The sequence below is a fragment of the Pseudophryne corroboree genome, chromosome 7 (assembly GCF_028390025.1).
Source record: "Pseudophryne corroboree isolate aPseCor3 chromosome 7, aPseCor3.hap2, whole genome shotgun sequence".
NCBI lineage: Eukaryota > Metazoa > Chordata > Amphibia > Anura > Myobatrachidae > Pseudophryne > Pseudophryne corroboree.
The window spans coordinates 88,087,181-88,106,543 of NC_086450.1; the positions used below are offsets into that span (position 1 = coordinate 88,087,181).

At 48.3% G+C, this 19,363-nt stretch overlaps 1 protein-coding gene across 2 annotated transcripts in view; it reads right to left on the reverse strand.

The window, feature by feature from the left end:
• Nucleotides 1-19,363, reverse strand: part of MTX2 (metaxin 2) — a 202,762-nt gene that overhangs the window by 22,609 nt on the left and 160,790 nt on the right. For both annotated transcript variants that reach the window (XM_063933397.1, XM_063933398.1), the window contains 2 exons: nt 15,540-15,578; nt 15,038-15,163 (listed from right to left, as the gene is read on the reverse strand). In XM_063933397.1, the coding sequence (XP_063789467.1) occupies nt 15,038-15,163; nt 15,540-15,578 (165 nt within the window). The remainder of the gene's footprint in view (nt 1-15,037; nt 15,164-15,539; nt 15,579-19,363) is intronic.

Consider the following 19,363-nt stretch of genomic DNA (forward strand, 5'->3'; position numbering starts at 1 on the left):
ATCCGGAACAATGAGTATTGTTCTGACCCTGCTTCTTCGTATTATTCTCAACACCTTGGGTATGAGAGGAAGAGGAGGAAACACATAGACCGATCTGAACACCCAAGGTGTCACCAGAGCGTCAACCGCTACCGCCTGAGGGTCCCTTGACCTGGCGCAATACCGCTTTAGCTTTTAGTTGAGACGGGATGCCATCATGTCGATTTGAGGCAGTCCCCAACGATCCGTGATCTGTGCGAAGACTTCTTGATGAAGTCCCCACTCTCCCGGATGCAGGTCGTGCCTGCTGAGTAAGTCCGCCTCCCAGTTGTCCACCCCCGGGATGAACACCGCTGACAGCGCGCTTACATGGCCTTCCGCCCAGCGTAGAATCCTGGTCGCTTCTGCCATGGCCATTCTGCTCCTTGTTCCGCCTTGGCGGTTTATATGAGCCACTGCCGTGACATGTCTGACTGAATCGGAACCGGTTTTCTCCGAAGCAATTCCTCCGCTTGACGCAGGGCGTTGTATATGGCCCTCAACTCCAGGACATTGATGTGGAGACAAAACTCTAGGCTTGACCAGAGACCTTGGAAATTTCTTCCCAGTGTCACTGCTCCCCAGCCTCGGAGGCTTGCGTCCGTGGTCACCAGGACCCAGTCCTGAATGCCGAACCTGCGACCTTCTAGTAGGTGAGCACTGTTCAGCCACCACAGGAGAGATACCCTGGTCCTGGGAGACAGTGTGATCCTTTGATGCATTTGTAAATGGGACCCGGACCACTTGTCCAAGAGGTCCCATTGAAAAGTCCTCGCATGGAACCTGCCGAAAGGGATGGCCTCGTAGGAAGCCACCATCTTCACCAGGACCCGCGTGCAATGATGCACTGAAACCTTTTTTGGTTTTAATAGGTTCCTGACCATGGCTAGGAGTTCCTGAACCTTTTCGATCGGAAGAAAAACCTTTTTCTGGTCTGTGTCTAGAATCAGCCCCAAAAATGTCAAACGCGTTGTAGGGACTAGCTGGGACTTCGGTATATTGAGAATCCAGCCGTGTATCTGCAACGTCTTCATGGACAGAGACACGCAGTCCAGCAACCTCTCCCGAGATCTCGCCTTTATGAGGAGATCGTCCAAGTATGGGATAATTGTGACCCCCTGCCTGCGCAGGAGCACCATCATTTCCACCATTACCTTGGAGAAAATTCTCGGGGCCGTGGAAAGCCCAAACGGCAACGTCTGAAATTGGTAGTGACAGTCCTGCACTGCAAATCTCAGGAACGCCTGATGCAGGGGGAATATCGGAACATGAAGGTAAGCATCCTTTATGTCCAGGGACACCATCCAATCCCCCCCCTCCAGCCTGGCGATGACCGCCCTGAGTGATTCCATTTTGAACTTGAACCTCTTCAAGTACAGGTTCAGAGATTTCAGGTTTAAAATGGGTCTGACCGAACCGTCCGGTTTCGGGACCACAAACAGGGTTGAGTAATATCCCTCTCCTTGCTGGAGATGAGGAACTGTGACAATCACCTGTTGAATATACAATTTTTGTATTGCTGCCAACACTAGCTCCCTCTCTGACGGGGAAGCCGGCAGAGCAGATTTGAAAAATCGGCGAGGAGGCAAGTCTTCGAATTCCAGCCTGTATCCCTGAGAAACAATCTCTAATGCCCAGGGATCCACCTGCGAGTGAACACAGACGTGGCTGAAAAATCGAAGACGAGCCCCCACCAGATCTGCCTCCCCTCGGAAAGCCCCAGCGTCATGCGGTGGACTTTGCAGACGCAGGGGAGGACTTCTGCTCTTGGGAACTAGCTTTTTCCCCTGCCTTTCCCTCTGGCAACAAAGGATGATCCACGTACCTTCTTGTTTTTATTGGAACGAAAGGACTGCATTTGATAATGAGGTGCCTTTTTTGTATGCTGCGGGGGGGACATAAGGTAAGAAATTTGACTTACCAGCCGTAGAGACAAGATCCGAGAGGCCGTCTCCAAACAACTCCACCCCTTTGTAAGGCAAGGACTCCATATGCCGCTTTGAATCGGCATCTCCCGTCCACTGTCGGGTCCACAAGAGCCGCCTAGCAGAAATAGACACAGCATTTATTCTGGAGCGTAATAAACAAATGTCTCTCTGAGCATCCCTCATATACAAGGCAGCATCTCTGATATGCTCTATGGTCATTTGAATGGCGTTCCTATCTAAGGTGTCAATTTCCGTAGATAAGGAATCTGCCCATGCTACAACCGCACTACAAACCAGGACGACGCCAAAGCCGGTCGAGCAATAGTACCAGAATGATTGTAAATGTGCTTTAAGGTAATTTCCTGCCTGCGATCAGCAGGTTCCTTGAGGGAAGCCGTATCCTGAGAAGGCAGTGCCACATTTTTGGACAAACGTGTCAGCGCCTTGTCAACTTTTGGCGAAGATTCCCAGCATATCCTATCAGTTTGTGGAAAAGGACACGCCATGAGAATCCTTTTGGGAACTTGTGGTCTCCTATCCGGAGATTCCCAAGCCTTTTCGCACAAGTCACTTAATTCAAATGAGGATGGAAAAGTGACTTCAGGCTTTTTCCCTTTATACATGTGTACCCTCGTGTCAGGGACAGGGGGTTCCTCAGTAATATGCAAAACCTCTTTAATGGCCATAATCATGTACCGTATACCCTTAGCCACCTTTGGCTGTAATTTTGCATCTTCATAGTCGACACTAGAGTCAGTATCTGTGTCGGTATATGTGTCATCGATCTGGGATATGGTGCGCTTCTGACACCCCGAAAGACCTGGCGCCCCAGGGACAGGCATGGACTGGCTACCTGACTGATCCCTAGCTTCAGCCTTGTCTAATCTTTTATGCAATAGATTGACATTTGCATTCAAGACATTCAGCATATCCACCCATTTCGGTGTCGGCGTTGCCGACGGCGACCTGACATTCAAGCACTCCCCCTCCACATTAAGCGAGCCTTCCTCGTCAAACATGTCGACACACGCGTACCGACACACTTCACACACACACAGGGAACCCCTTTCCTGAAGACCGTATCCCTGTCAAGGCCCTTTGGAGAGACAGAGAGAGAGAGAGTATGCCAGCACACACCCCAGCGCAATAACCCTGGAGACCAACACAAATTGTTTTTCCCCAGCAGCGCTGTATAATATGTAAACCGCCAATTATGTGCCCCCCCCCCTCTCTTTTAAGCACCCTTTCACCGTGTGTAAGCAGGGGAGAGTCCGGGGAGCTTCCTCTCAGCAGTGCTGTGGAGAGAAAATGGCGCTGGTGAGTGCTGAGGGAGAAGCCCCGCCCCCTCGGCGGCGGGCTTCTGTCCCGCTCAAACTTAGTAAAATATGGCGGGGGCTCTTTTATATACATGTACAGAGCCCACCTGTACATGTATATAGTCTTTTTGCCATGCAAAGGTTTATATTGCTGCCCAGGGCACCCCCCCCTGCGCCCTGCACCCTTACAGTGACCGGAGTATGTGAGGTGTATGGGAGCAATGACGCACAGCTGCAGTGCTGTGCGTTACCTCAGTGAAGCTGAAGGCTTCTGCCGCCTGACGACTTCTGTCTTCTGTACTTCTAGCTCTGTGAGGAGAACGGCTGCGCGGCTCCGGGGGTGGACGCCCAGTAAGAACCTGCGTTCACCCTCTCTGGAGCTAATGGTGTCCAGTAGCCGAAGAAGCAGAGCCTATCTTTGACAAGAAGGTCTGCTCCTCTCTCCTCAGTCCCTCGATGCAGGGAGCCTGTTGCCAGCAGTGCTCCCTGTGAAAAAGTAGTAAAAGGTAGAAAGAAAAAATCCAAACAAAAATGCTTCTAGGCAGAGAACTCTGGAGAGCTCTCTGCAGTGCACCCATCTTGCTCTGGGCACAGTGTAAAACACAGGTCTGGAGGAGGGGAATAGAGGGAGGAGCCAGTGCACACCCAGAGTCCAAAGCTTTCTTAAAGTGCCCTACCTCCTGCGGAGCCCGTCTATTCCCCATGGTCCTTACGGAGTCCCAGCATCCTCAAGGACGTTAGAGAAATAACAATACCCCAGACCTGTATAGCGCGTTAGATAGATAGATAGATAGATATATATATATATATATATATCTATATCAAATCAGCACCAAATATTGTGCCCCCCCCTCGTTTTGCACCCTGATACTTGTAGATATCAGGGCAGGGTCCGGGAGCAGCGTCTCTGCAGCCAGGCTGTGGAGAAAAATGGCGCTGGTTAGAGCTGAGGGACGAAGCCCCGCCCCCTCGACGGCGGGCTTCGGTCCCGCTAATATTTATACTGGCGGGGGTCTTAAATACCCTGCAATGCAGTGTATATAGCTTGCCTGTCGTTTTTATGAGGTAATCTTTGCTTCCCAGGGCACCCCCCCTGCGCCCTGCACCCTTGCAGTGCCTCGTGTTCGTGCGGGAGCAAAGGCGCGCTGCGCGGTACCTTCCGAAGCTCTGATGTCTTCTGCCGCCTGTGAAGTCTTCTTTCTTCCTATACTTACCCGGCTTCTATCTTCCAGCTCTGTGAGGAGGAGGACGGCGGCGCGGCTCCGAGAACGAACAGCTAGACGACACCAGTGTTCAGACCCTCTGGAGCTAATGGTGTCCAGTAGCCTAAGAAGCAGAGCCCATCAGTGCAGGAAAGTGGGTCTGCTTCTCTCCCCTCAGTCCCACGAACCAGGGAGTCTGTTGCCAGCAGTGCTCCCTGAACATAAAAAACCTAACAAAGTCTATTTTCTAGAGAAACTCGGTAGAGCTCCCCTAGTGTGTGACCAGTCTCTTCTGGGCACAGGATCTAACTGGAGTCTGGAGGAGGGGCAAAGAGGGAGGAGCCAGTTCACACCCATTAAAGGTCTTAAAGTGCCCATGTCTACTGCGGAGCCTGTCTATACCCCATGGTCCTTACGGACTCCCCAGCATCCTCTAGGACACAGGTTTTCAAACTCTGTCCTCAGGACCCCACACGGTGCATGTTTTGCAGGTCTCCTCACAGAATTGCAAGTGACATAATTAACTTCACCTGTGGACCTTTTAAAATGTGTCAGTGAGTAATTAATACACCTGTGCACCTGCTGGGTTACCTGCAAAACATGCACTGTGTGGGGTCCTGAGGACAGAGTTTGAGAACCACTGCTCTAGGACGTAAGAGAAACATCCAAATAACCAAAGTACATATATGGCGCAAAACGAGCTACACATACTGTGATATCTGCCAACAGGCCTCACACCACAGCATGTGGCAATCAAACCAGTGCAATGCCTTTCTGTAACTAGTTCAGAACTCAGGGCTATATTTATTAAGCAACAGGGTTAAAATGCAGACGAGATTGTAAACCGCAGCAGGATAGGCATTTTCTAACCAATGGGTTCTTTTTAGAAGGTCTAAATCAGTGGTTCTCCACCTCTGTCGTCAAGTACCCCCAACAGCTCATGTTTTCCATGTCACCTAACTGGTGCACAGGTGTATTCATTACTCACCGACACATTTTAAAAGACCCACAGGTGGAGCAAATTATTTCACTTGCAATCCCGTGAGGAGACCTGGAAAACAAACTGTTGGGGGTAATTGAGGACCGCGGTTGAGAACCACTGGTCTAAATGACCTGCGTAATGTTGGATATTGCACTGCAAACCTTGAGTCAATCCACGATGAAGCCCATTGGATTGCACACCCCTGAAAATCCGATGCTTAATACATTTGCTCCTTACAGCCAGAAGGAGATAGTAATAATCCTGTATGAGCAGTCCTCTTCCAACCTCACTGACAGACCCAGTGTAAGTATATGGTCAGCTTGTGTGTAAGGAATCCAGTAAAGTATGTGAGCTCTGCGTGACTAACATGTTCCTGATAACGATCACTATGTAACTGGTAATTAAACACAAATTTCTTCCTATGCATACCCACACAGATTTACTTAAGGTGCTGTCTTGTCATTTCTCATCACATAGCTGAAACATGCTTGAAATACCTTTCACAGCGCAGATTAAGCACATGAAATAAGAAACAGTCATTCAGCGATAGCTAGACTATAACACCAAACTGTTCTTGGGTTGCTCTCAGAGAAAAAGTCTAGTTTAATAAATAAAAGCATACTAACACCATACGAAGAAACAAACACTAACCATGAATTTGTCAAACTATTTATACAATTGATTTGTGAATTTTTCCAAAAGGAAACTCGTGTCCACTACAGACAATGAAATAAGCCATATAGTGGACCGGAACAGCCATGATACTAGAGAGTGTGACCTTACTGAGGTATAAACTTACATACCCTCCAGCGGTACCTTTTTTGGCTGCTACAGTACCGTTTTTTTTTTTTTTAATGGTCTGTGCCGGCCAAAAAGGCTTTGTACCGATTTTCAGCTTCTCCCTTGTCCTATTGACTACTGTAGCAGGGCCGTGTGGCCACGCCCCCTGTTTGGATTTGTACCGATTTCTTCTTTAATGATGTTGACGGGTATGACCTTAATACAACTGTGATTTAAAAAAAAATAAGAATTTACTTACCGATAATTCTATTTCTCATAGTCCGTAGTGGATGCTGGGGACTCCGTAAGGACCATGGGGAATAGCGGCTCCGCAGGAGACTGGGCACATCTAAAGAAAGCTTTAGGACTATCTGGTGTGCACTGGCTCCTCCCTCCATGACCCTCCTCCAAGCCTCAGTTAGGATACTGTGCCCGGACGAGCGTACACAATAAGGAAGGATTTTGAATCCCGGGTAAGACTCATACCAGCCACACCAATCACACCGTATAACCTGTGATTTGAACCCAGTTAACAGCATGATAACAGAGGAGCCTCTGAAAGATGGCTCACAACAATAATAACCCGATTTTTGTAACAATAACTATGTACAAGTATTGCAGACAATCCGCACTTGGGATGGGCGCCCAGCATCCACTACGGACTATGAGAAATAGAATTATCGGTAAGTAAATTCTTATTTTCTCTAACGTCCTAAGTGGATGCTGGGGACTCCGTAAGGACCATGGGGATTATACCAAAGCTCCCAAACGGGCGGGAGAGTGCGGATGACTCTGCAGCACCAAATGAGAGAACTCCAGGTCCTCCTCAGCCAGGATATCAATTTTGTAGAATTTTACAAACGTATTTGCTCCTGACCAAGTAGCTGCTCGGCAAAGTTGTAAAGCCGAGACCCCTCGGGCAGCCGCCCAAGATGAGCCCACCTTCCTTGTGGAGTGGGCATTTACAGATTTTTGGCTGTGGCAGGCCTGCCACAGAATGTGCAAGCTGAATTGTACTACAAATCCAACAAGCAATAGTCTGCTTAGAAGCAGGAGCACCCAGCTTGTTGGGTGCACACAGGATAAACAGCGAGTCAGATTTCCTGACTCCAGCCGTCCTGGAAACATATATTTTCAGGGCACTGACAACGTCTAGCAACTTGGAGGCCTCCAAGTCCCTAGTAGCCGCAGGCACCACCAATAGGTTGGTTCAGGTGAGACGCTGAAACCACCTTGGGGAGAAACTGAGGACGAGTCCTCAATTCCGCCCTGTCCGAATGGAAAATCAGATAAGGGCTTTTTCAGGATAAAGCCGCCAATTCTGACATGCGCCTGGCCCAGGCCAGGGCCAACAGCATGACCACTTTCCATGTGAGATATTTTAACTCCACAGATTTAAGTGGTTCAAACCAATGTGACTTTTGGAACCCAAAACTACATTGAGATCCCAAAGTGCCACTGGAGGCACAAAAGGAGGCTGTATATGCAGTACCCCTTTTACAAACGTCTGAACTTCAGGGACTGAAGAGAGTTCTTTTTGGAAGAAAATTGACAGGGCCGAAATTTGAACCTTAATGGACCCCAATTTCAGGCCCATAGACACTCCTGTTTGCAGGAAATGTAGGAATCGACCCAGTTGAATTTCCTCCGTCGGGCCTTACTGGCCTCGCACCACGCAACATATTTTCGCCAATTGCGGTGATAATGTTTTTGCGGTTACATCCTTCCTGGCTTTGATCAGGATAGGGATGACTTCATCCGGAATGCCTTTTTTCCTTCAGGATCCGGTGTTCAACCGCCATGCCGTCAAACGCAGCCGCGGTAAGTCTTGGAACAGACAGGGTCCTTGCTGGAGCAGGTCCCTTCTTAGAGGTAGAGGCCACGGATCCTCCGTGAGCATCTCTTGAAGTTCCGGTTACCAAGTCCTTCTTGGCCAATCCGGAATCACGAATATAGTGCTTACTCCTCTCCATCTTATCAATCTCAGTACCTTGGGTATGAGAGGCAGAGGAGGGAACACATACCCTGACTGGTACACCCACGGTGTTACCAGAGCGTCTACAGCTTATTGCCTGAGGGTCCCTGGACCTGGCGCAATACCTGTCGAGTTTTTAATCATGTGGAAGACTTCTGGGTGAAGTCCCCACTCTCCCGGGTGGAGGTCGTGCTGAGGAAGTCTGCTTCCCAGTTGTCCACTCCCGGAATGAATACTGCTGACAGTGCTATCACATGATTTTCCGCCCAGCGAAGAATCCTTGCAGCTTCTGCCATTGCCCTCCTGCTTCTTGTGCCACCCTGTCTGTTTACGTGGGTGACTGCCGTGATGTTGTCCGACTGGATCAACACCGGCTGACCTTGAAGCAGAGGTCTTGCTAAGCTTAGAGCATTGTAAATGTCCCTTAGCTTCAGGATATTTATGTGAAGTGATGTCTCCAGGCTTGACCATAAGCCCTGGATATTCCTTCCCTGTGTGACTGCTCCCCAGCCTCGCAGGCTGGCATCAGTGGTCACCAGGACCCAGTCCTGAATGCCTAATCTGCGGCCCTCTAGAAGATGAGCACTCTGCAACCACCACAGGAGGGACACCCTTGTCCTTGGTGACAGGGTTATCCGCTGATGCATCTGAAGATGCGATCCGGACCATTTGTCCCGCAGGTCCCACTGGAAAGTTCTTGCGTGGAATCTGCCAAATGGGATTGCTTCGTAGGAAGCCACCATTTTACCCAGAACCCTTGTGCATTGATGCACTTAGACTTGGCTCGGTTTTAGGAGGTTCCTGACTAGCTCGGATAACTCCCTGGCTTTCTCCTCCGGGAGAAACACCTTTTTCTGGACTGTGTCCAGGATCATCCCTAGGAACAGAAGACACGTCGTCGGAACCAGGTGCGATTTTGGAATATTGAGAATCCAATCGTGCTGCCGCAACACTACCTGAGATAGTGCTACACCGACCTCCAACTGTTCCCTGGATCTTACCCTTATCAGGGAATTGTCCAAGGAAGGGATAACTAAAATTCACTTCCTTCGAAGGAATATCATCATTTCGGCCATTACCTTGGTAAAGACCCGGGGTGCCGTGTACCATCCATACGGCAGCGTCTGAACTGATAGTGACAGTTCTGTACCATAAACCTGAGGTACCCTTGGTGAGAAGGGTAAATTTTGACATGAAGGTAAGCATCCTTGATGTCCCGAGACATCATGTAGTCCCCTTCTTCCAGGTTCGCAATCACTGCTCTGAGTGACTCAATCTTGAATTTGAACCTCTGTACGTAAGTGTTCAAAGATTTTAGATTTAGAATCGGTCTCACCGAGCCGTCCGGCTTCGGTACCACAACAGTGTGGAATAATACCCCGTTCCCTGTTGCAGGAGGGGTATCTTGATTATCACCTGCTGGGAATACAGCTTGTGAATGGCTTCCAAAACTGTCTCCCTGTCAGAAGGAGACATCGGTAAAGCCGACTTTAGGAAACGGCGAGGGGGAGACGTCTCGAATTCTAATTTGTACCCCTGAGATATCACCTGAAGGATCCAGGGGTCTACTTGCGAGTGAGCCCACTGCGCGCTGAAATTCATTGAGACGGGCCCCCCACCGTGCCTGATTCTGCTTGTAAAGCCCCAGCGTATACTGAGGGCTTGGCAGAGGCGGGAGAGGGTTTCTGTTCCTGGGAACTGGCTGATTTCTGCAGCCTTTTTCCTCTCCCTCTGTCACGGGGCAGAAATGAGGAACCTTTTGCCCGCTTGTCCACGAAAAGACTGCGCCTGATAATACGGCGTCTTCTCATGTTCAGAGGCGACCTGGGGTACAAACGTGGAATTCCCAGCTGTTGCCGTGGCCACCAGGTCTGAAAGACCGACCCCAAATAACTCCTCCCTTAATAAAGCAATACTTCCAAATGCCGTTTGGAATACGCATCACCTGACCACTGACGTGTCCATAACCCTCTACTGGTAGAAATGGACAACGCGCTTAGACTTGATGCCAGTCGGCAAATATTCCGCTGTGCATCACGCATATATAAAAATGCATCTTTTAAATGCTCTATAGGCAAAAATATCCTGTCCCTATCTAGGGTATCAATATTTTCAGTCAGGGAATCCTACCACGCCAACCCAGCACTGCACATCCAGGCTGAGGCGATTGCTGGTCGCAGTATAACACCAGTATGTGTGTAAATACCTTTTAGGATACCCTCCTGCTTTCTATCAGCAGGATCCTTAAGGGCGGCCATCTCAGGCGAAGGTAGAGCCCTTACAAGCGTGTGAGCGCTTTATCCCCCCTAGGGGGTGTTTCCCAACGCACCCTAACCTCTGGCGGGAAAGGATATAATGCCAATAACATTTTAGAAATTATCCGTTATCGGGGGAAACCCACGCATCATCACACACCTCATTTAATTTCTCAGATTCAGGAAAACTACAGGTAGTTTTTCCTCACCGAACATAATACCCCTTTTTTTGGTGGTACTCGTATTATCAGAAATGTGTAAAACATTTTTCATTGCCTCAATCATGTAACGTGTGGCCCTACTGGAAGTCACATTCGTCTCTTCACCGTCGACACTGGAGTCAGTATCCGTGTCGGCGTCTATATCTGCCATCTGAGGTAACGGGCGCTTTAGAGCCCCTGACGGCCTATGAGACGTCTGGACAGGCACAAGCTGAGTAGCCGGCTGTCTCATGTCAACCACTGTCTTTTATACAGAGCTGACACTGTCACGTAATTCCTTCCAACAGTTCATCCACTCAGGTGTCGACCCCCTAGGGGGTGACATCACTATTACAGGCAATCTGCTCCGTCTCCACATCATTTTTCTCCTCATACATGTCGACACAAAAGTACCGACATACAGCACACACACAGGGAATGCTCTGATAGAGGACAGGACCCCACTAGCCCTTTGGGGAGACAGAGGGAGAGTTTGCCAGCACACACCAGAGCGCTATATATATATACAGGGATAACCTTATATAAGTGTTTTTCCCCTTATAGCTGCTGTATAGTTAATACTGCGCCTAATTAGTGCCCCCCTCTCTTTTTTTAACCCTTTCTGTAGTGTAGTGACTGCAGGGGAGAGACAGGGAGCTTCCCTCCAACGGAGCTGTGAGGGAAAATGGCGCCAGTGTGCTGAGGAGATAGGCTCCGCCCCTTTTTCGCTGACTTTTCTCCTGCTTTTTTATGGATTCTGGCAGGGGTTAAATGCATCCATATAGCCCAGGAGCTATATGTGATGCATTTTTTTGCCATCCAATGTGTTTTTATTGCGTCTCAGGGCGCCGCCCCCCCAGCGCCCTGCACCCTCAGTGACCGAAGTGTGAAGTGTGCTGAGAGCAATGGCGCACAGCTGCAGTGCTGTGCGCTACCTTGTTGAAGACAGGACGTCTTCTGCCGCCGATTTTCCGGACCTCTTCTGCCTTCTGGCTCTGTAAGGGGGCCGGCGGCGCGGCTCTGGGACCCATCCAAGCTGGGCCTGTGATCGTCCCTCTGGAGCTAATGTCCAGTAGCCTAAGAAGCCCAATCCACTCTGCACGCAGGTGAGTTCGCTTCTTCTCCCCTTAGTCCCTCGATGCAGTGAGCCTGTTGCCAGCAGGTCTCACTGAAAATAAAAAACCTAATCTAAAACTTTCACTAAGAAGCTCAGGAGAGCCCCTAGTGTGCACCCTTCTCGTTCGGGCACAGAGATCTAACTGAGGCTTGGAGGAGGGTCATGGGGGGAGGAGCCAGTGCACACCAGATAGTCCTAAAGCTTTCTTTAGATGTGCCCAGTCTCCTGCGGAGCCGCTATTCCCCATGGTCCTTACGGAGTCCCCAGCATCCACTTAGGACGTTAGAGAAATATATATATATACCAGTGATCCTCACAGGTGGTTGTAAACCTGTGTACAACCATTGGCGTTTCTATCATGGGTGCAATGTGTGCGGCACAAACGGGCCCCGGGGTAGCCCACACTGCACCCATATTTTAGTACTCACCTCTCCGGGATCCAGCGTCGGGCGCTGCAGCCGCATCTGTTGCGCAAAAAATCCCCTCCTAAATGGCCGCCGCACATGTGCAGTTTGAATTTTGTCTCCGGAACATGGTGGGCCCATGTTTCCTGAGACCTGCGCAAGCGCAGTAGGCGCCGACACATTGTCGGAGCCTACGGCGCCATGGACAGGAGGGGGCCTGCCCGGAGTCTGCACACGGGCCCCCTCCTCGCTTAAGACGCCCCTGTGTACAACGTAGACATTCCCGCACACCATTACGGTTATGTAGTTACAGGTTCCGCACACTTGGCATATGAAAGCAGAGAGCTGGACGTTGCAGCACTTAGGGGTGAGGTAAATGGGGAGCATAGCTTGATTGCACTCTCCTCCTGTCTATTCAGGAGCGGAGTTCACTGTTTAGTAGTAGTTTTACACATATGCAATAATGGAATTATGGGGATTCCTCGTCAGGAAACGTATGGGGGAGGTGTACCAAATTAGCTAAGGTTGAAATAAGGCCCCCAAACCTTAAAACTAGGATATTCAATTTCCTGCGCCGATTGCGGGTGTTAAAGTTTAGCGGGGGCGCTATCTAATTAGCCCCGATAAGCTGGCGCATGTCACGGCTTATTGGGGATTTTGTTTCACCTGCCTCCGGCAGGAGAAGCAAAATCCCAGATAACAGCCCGGTTTCATCCGAAAACGGGGCTATTTCCCCCGAAAACACACAGGTTTCACTGAACCAGTGTGTTTACAGATGTAACTGCAACTTTTACCGGCCGAGCTAATCAAATAGCCCGACCGCAGCACCCGAAGACACATCGGGGGTTTTTACTCCCGATGTCTCTTCGGGCAAAATTGAATATCCCTCTTATTTTCTAACTCAGGTGAATTGTCATAATGAAGACATATGAATTCTGGACATTTTTGGCTTACTACATGTCAAATCATTGACTTTTCATGATTTGAGAGTATAACCTGGGTAAAAGAAATAAGTATAATGCAGCTCATATTTAGCTTACTAGCTCTGACGAGCAGGCTCCTCTTCCCTCACTTATACCATCATCTCCTTCCCACTGCTGTCGTGGACACCCACAGAGGGAGGAAAGCCTGTGGCGCCGGGATTACGGCGTCGGTATTTCACCACTAGTCGGGATCCCGGTGTCGCATAGTGACCTCTGGGATCGCGACTAGCGATATTGTCACCGCTTCCCCCTGCAGTGTTCTGTACCGTAATTCACTTTCTTTTTAGCTTTGTTCATACTACTTCTATTTATGTACTTTGCAAGGCGCCGATGATCCCTTGTGGTGCCATATAAAGGATGGTAATAATAATATTAATTAAAATTTCTACTAATATAATACAAACAATAAAGGTAATGATGTGACAGATGAATGAGGGTCAAATATGCTGCAACTGTGGGGGAAAACCCTGAAAGCTGTAATGAAGGGGTGGTCCAAAAGTAATTATAGGCAAGTATTTATTGCTTTGATGATCCCACCATTGGTTGCCAAACTTGGTCCTCAAGGACCCCTAATGCTGGGTACACACTGGTCTCTGTTTCGGCCGTTCTACTGAATGGCCGATATTTTGCTTGCCCGTCGACCAGTGTGTACAAGTGATATGTCTGAACACGGTCATTCAAACATCTTGCGTCGGACCTGCAGCACAGCAGACGCCCAATATATCCAACAATATATTGGCGCATCATGCTGTGTGTACGGGCACTTGCTACAGACGCCGTCGGTGATTGACACCACAACTGGGCAGGCGCGGCAGTGTGTATGCACAACACTGCCCGGTCCGTCTATGGATATATCTGCAGATCAATTGATCTGCAGATATATCTATGCGTGAGTACCTAGCATAACAGTTCACGTTTTCCAGATCACACAGAGGTGCACAGGTGTATTTATTAATCACAGACCCATTTTAAAAGATCCACAGGTGGAGCTAATTATTTCACTTGTGATTCCGTGAGGAGACCTGGAAAACGTGAACTGTTAGCGGTCTTTGAGAACAGTGTTTGGGAACCACTGTTACATAGATATCCGTTGCTCTGCGGTACTTCCCAAAACAGAAAAAGGGTGTGCTCTTTGGTATGTGCTAGTAGATGCATTTACGTGCACAAAATACATGGTGTTTCCGCAAATTATGCACATTTATAACTGACCCATACAGACAGGACACCGCTAGGTGTTCCCCAGGAAACGATATGTGAAGACTGGGTGTGGTATGTTAGGTAGATTAGACTTAGGTCGACCGTGTCTAGGTCAACCACTATTGGTCGACAGTAAGTAGACTGACATGGTTTCTAAATCGACAGGGACTCTAGGTCGACATGAGAAAAGGTTGACTTGAGTTTTTTTTAAAACTTTTTTGGGAGTCGTTTTCTCCGTACAGTGACCGGGAACCCCAATTAGTGAACCGTGTCCCCTCGCTTCGCTCACCATTCTTCGGGCAAGGTGCCTCGCTGCGTTCGGCACAGGTTACCATTCCCAATTGTAGTCCACGTGGATTGTAAAGTATGAAAAAGATGTTTTTAAAAACAAAAACTCATGTCGACCTTTTGTCATGTCGACCTAGAAACCATGTCGACCTAGAAACCATGTCGACCTACTTACTGTTGACCAATAGTGGACCTAGACAGTGTCGACCTACAGACCGAATCCCGTAAAGACTATAATAGAGCAGCAGTTAATGCAGGTGACATACAGAAAAGGCCAGTGGCTCCAAAGGAAAACCCCAACTGTAAATTAAGCAAACAAGGGGAAAAATGCCAGGCAGGAAGCACAAAATCATCAATTTCAGGTCTGGATCAATGGCACAAATATCACTGACCTGTTCCACGTTCTTTCCAGCCCAGCCAATGGCTTTCATTTTTCTCTTAATTTCCCATTTCTTTTGCAGAACTAGTATATTGTTGAGCGGCCACGAGTACGGGGAACTGTACCGAGGCTCAGTGATCTAAATAAAACAAGGGAAACCGCAAGATCCTCAGAACACAAGAGACAGAGCATTCAGGAAGGAAATACTAGTCGGCACAGCCTAATGGGCTACAATCTCAAAAATTAATATTTTCCAAAAGAAATGCATAGCTTGCAGCGGTAAATATTTTCCTTTAAACATTGCTTCTTAGAAATATAAAGAAAATAGCTAACAGCTATATTAAAATTTGCTAGATGTATTGCAAAATGTATGCGCAAGCAGAAAAAAAAAATACATTGTATCAACTAATGGTATAAAACCTCAATGTTTCATTTATGAGAAGGGACCGACAATTGTGAGCAAAAGTGTTTTCTCATTAAAATTTAACCAAGATAAATGCTTCGGAGTCACTCACCTCTTCTAGTGTAGCTTCATCACACCACTGAATATACAACTGCAAGCAAAGAAACGATATAAAAATAGATAATGTATAAAGAAGAAAAGCAAAGAGGAAAAAGATTTGGATTCGCATATAAGGGTGTTTTCTTTACCTTTCAAATATTTATCAATTAAAATGACTACAGTCCTTATATAAAACAGTTGCGTTTGCTTAATCTCTGCTGCAACATTTGCCCCATCTCATTTATATAAGAAATGGGAATCTATAATATTTTGATAAAAAAATTTTTAACAATATGTTTATCTATCAATTTTGCTCGTGGTTAGTCATACTATGGAATGCAATTCCTTACTCTGTACATTGAAGTACTCTGTACATGTACATAGGGGTCAATTCAATTAGGGGCAATGTAGTCACCCTTCAAGTAAGTGTGGCTAAATATGCTGCACTTTTGGTACCACTGGACTCACTGATTACTGTTTGGCGCCCCGTAGGGCTGCGTCCAAATATCAGTGAGTCCAGCGCAAAATCGGGCAGTGAGGGGGAAGAGGTGAATACGGGTGCGGTTGCCAGTGTTTATACACCACTGGAGTCACCCCCTTCACCCCTAATTGAATTGAACCCATAACCTGAATAGAGACGACTGACAATTTATTCTGCTGTGCTTCTTTATTATGTGACCACATAAGGACAAATTCTTTGGTCACTGATGTATAAAATAAGAATTTACTTACCGATAATTCTATTTCTCGGAGTCCGTAGTGGATGCTGGGGTTCCTGAAAGGACCATGGGGAATAGCGGCTCCGCAGGAGAGAGGGCACAAAAAGTAAAGCTTTAGGATCAGGTGGTGTGCACTGGCTCCTCCCCCTATGACCCTCCTCCAAGCCTCAGTTAGGATACTGTGCCCGGACGAGCGTACACAATAAGGAAGGATTTTGAATCCCGGATAAGACTCATACCAGCCACACCAATCACACTGTACAACCTGTGATCTGAACCCAGTTAACAGTATGATAACAGCGGAGCCTCTGAAAAGATGGCTCACAACAATAATAACCCGATTTTTGTAACTATGTACAAGTAATGCAGATAATCCGCACTTGGGATGGGCGCCCAGCATCCACTACGGACTCCGAGAAATAGAATTATCGGTAAGTAAATTCTTATTTTCTCTATCGTCCTAGTGGATGCTGGGGTTCCTGAAAGGACCATGGGGATTATACCAAAGCTCCCAAACGGGCGGGAGAGTGCGGATGACTCTGCAGCACCGAATGAGAGAACTCCAGGTCCTCCTTAGCCAGGGTATCAAATTTGTAGGATTTTACAAACGTGTTTGCCCCTGACTAAATAGCCGCTCGGCAAAGTTGTAAAGCCGAGACCCCTCGGGCAGCCGCCCAAGATGAGCCCACCTTCCTTGTGGAATGGGCATTTACATATTTTGGCTGTGGCAGGCCTGCCACAGAATGTGCAAGCTGAATTGTATTACACATCCAACTAGCAATAGTCTGCTTAGAAGCAAGAGCACCCAGTTTGTTGGGTGCATACAGGATAACAGCAAGTCAGTTTTCCTGACTCCAGCCGTCCTGGAACCTATACTTTCAGGGCCCTGACAACATCCAGCAACTTGGAGTCCTCCAAGTCCCCAGTAGGCGCAAGGCACCACAATAAGCTGGTTCAGGTGAAACACTGATACCACCTTAGGGAGAGAACTGGGGACGAGTCCGCAGCTCTGCCCTGTCCGAATGGACAAACAGATATGGGCTTTTTTGAGAAAAAAAAAAACCCACCAATTTGACACTCGCCTGGCCCAGGCCAGGGCCAAGAGCATGGTCACTTTTCATGTGAGATGCTTCAAATCCACAGATTTGACTGGTTTTAAACCAATGTGATTTGAGGAATCCCAGAACTACGTTGAGATCCCACAGTGCCACTGGAGGCACAAAAGGGGGTTGTATATGCAATACTCCCTTGACAAACTTCTGGACTTCAGGAACTGAAGCCAATTCTTTCTGGAAGAAAATCGACAGGGCCGAAATTTGAACCTTAATGGGCCCTAATTTGAGGCCCATAGACACTCCTGTTTGCAGGAAATGCAGGAATCGACCGAGTTGAAATTTCTTCGTGGGGCCTTCCTGGCCTCACACCACGCAACATATTTTCGCCACATGTGGTGATAATGTTGTGCGGTCACCTCCTTCCTGGCTTTGACCAGGGTAGGAATGACCTCTTCCGGAATGCCTTTTTCCCTTAGGATCCGGCGTTCCACCGCCATGCCGTCAAACGCAGCTGCGGTAAGTCTTGGAACAGACATGGTACTTGCTGAAGCAAGTCCCTTCTTAGCGGCAGAGGCCATAAGTCCTCTGTGAGCATCTCTTGAAGTTCCGGGTACCAAGTCCTTCTTGGCCAATCCGGAGCCATGAGTATAGTTCTTACTCCTCTACGTCTTATAATTCTCAGTACCTTAGGTATGAGAAGCAGAGGAGGGAACACATACACCGACTGGTACACCCACGGTGTTACCAGAACGTCCACAGCTATTGCCTGAGGGTCTCTTGACCTGGCGCAATACCTGTCCCGTTTTTTGTTCAGACGGGACGCCATCATGTCCACCTTTGGTATTTCCCAACGGTTCACAATCATGTGGAAAAACTTCCCGATGAAGTTTCCACTCTCCCGGGTGGAGGTCGTGCCTGCTGAGGAAGTCTGCTTCCCAGTTTCCACTCCCGGAATGAAACACTGCTGACAGTGCTATCACATGATTTTCCGCCCAGCGAAAAGTCCTTGCAGTTTTTGCCATTGCCCTCCTGCTTCTTGTGCCGCCCTGTCTGTTTACGTGGGCGACTGCCGTGATGTTTTTTCCCACTGGATCAATACCGGCTGACCTTGAAGCAGAGGTCTTGCTAAGCTTAGAGCATTATAAATTTACCCTTAGCTCCAGTATATTTATGTGGAGAAAAGTCTCCAGACTTGATCACACTCCCTGGAAATTTTTTCCTTGTGTGACTGCTCCCCAGCCTCTCGGGCTGGCCTCCGTGGTCACCAGCATCCAATCCTGAATGCCGAATCTGCGGCCCTCTAGAAGATGAGCACTCTGTAACCACCACAGGAGAGACACCCTTGTCCTTGGATATAGGGTTATCCGCTGATGCATCTGAAGATGCGATCCGGACCATTTGTCCAGCAGATCCCACTGAAAAGTTCTTGCGTGAAATCTGCCGAATGGAATTGCTTCGTAGGAAGCCACCATTTTTACCAGGACCCTTGTGCAATGATGCACTGACACTTTTCCTGGTTTTAGGAGGTTCTTGACTAGCTCGGATAACTCCCTGGCTTTCTCTTCCGGGAGAAACACCTTTTTCTGGACTGTGTCCAGAATCATCCCTAGGCACAGCAGACGTGTCGTCAGGATCAGCTGCGATTTTGGAATATTTAGAATCCATCCGTGCTGTTGTAGCAGTATCCGAGATAGTGCTACTCCGACCTCCAACTGTTCCCTGGACTTTGCCCTTATCAGGAGATCGTCCAAGTAAGGGGTAATTAAGACGCCTTTTCTTCGAAGAAGAATCATCATTTCGGCCATTACCTTGGTAAAGACCCGGGGTGCCGTGGACAATCCAAACGGCAGCGTCTGAAACTGACAGTGACAGTTCTATACCACGAACCTGAGGTACCCTTAGTGAGAAGGGCAAATTTGGGACATGGAGGTAAGCATCCCTGATGTCCCGGGACACTATATAGTCCCCTTCTTCCTGGTTCGTTATCACTGCTCTGAGTGACTCCATCTTGATTTGAACCTTTGTAAGTGTTCTAAATCTAAAAAAATTTGAATAGGTCTCAC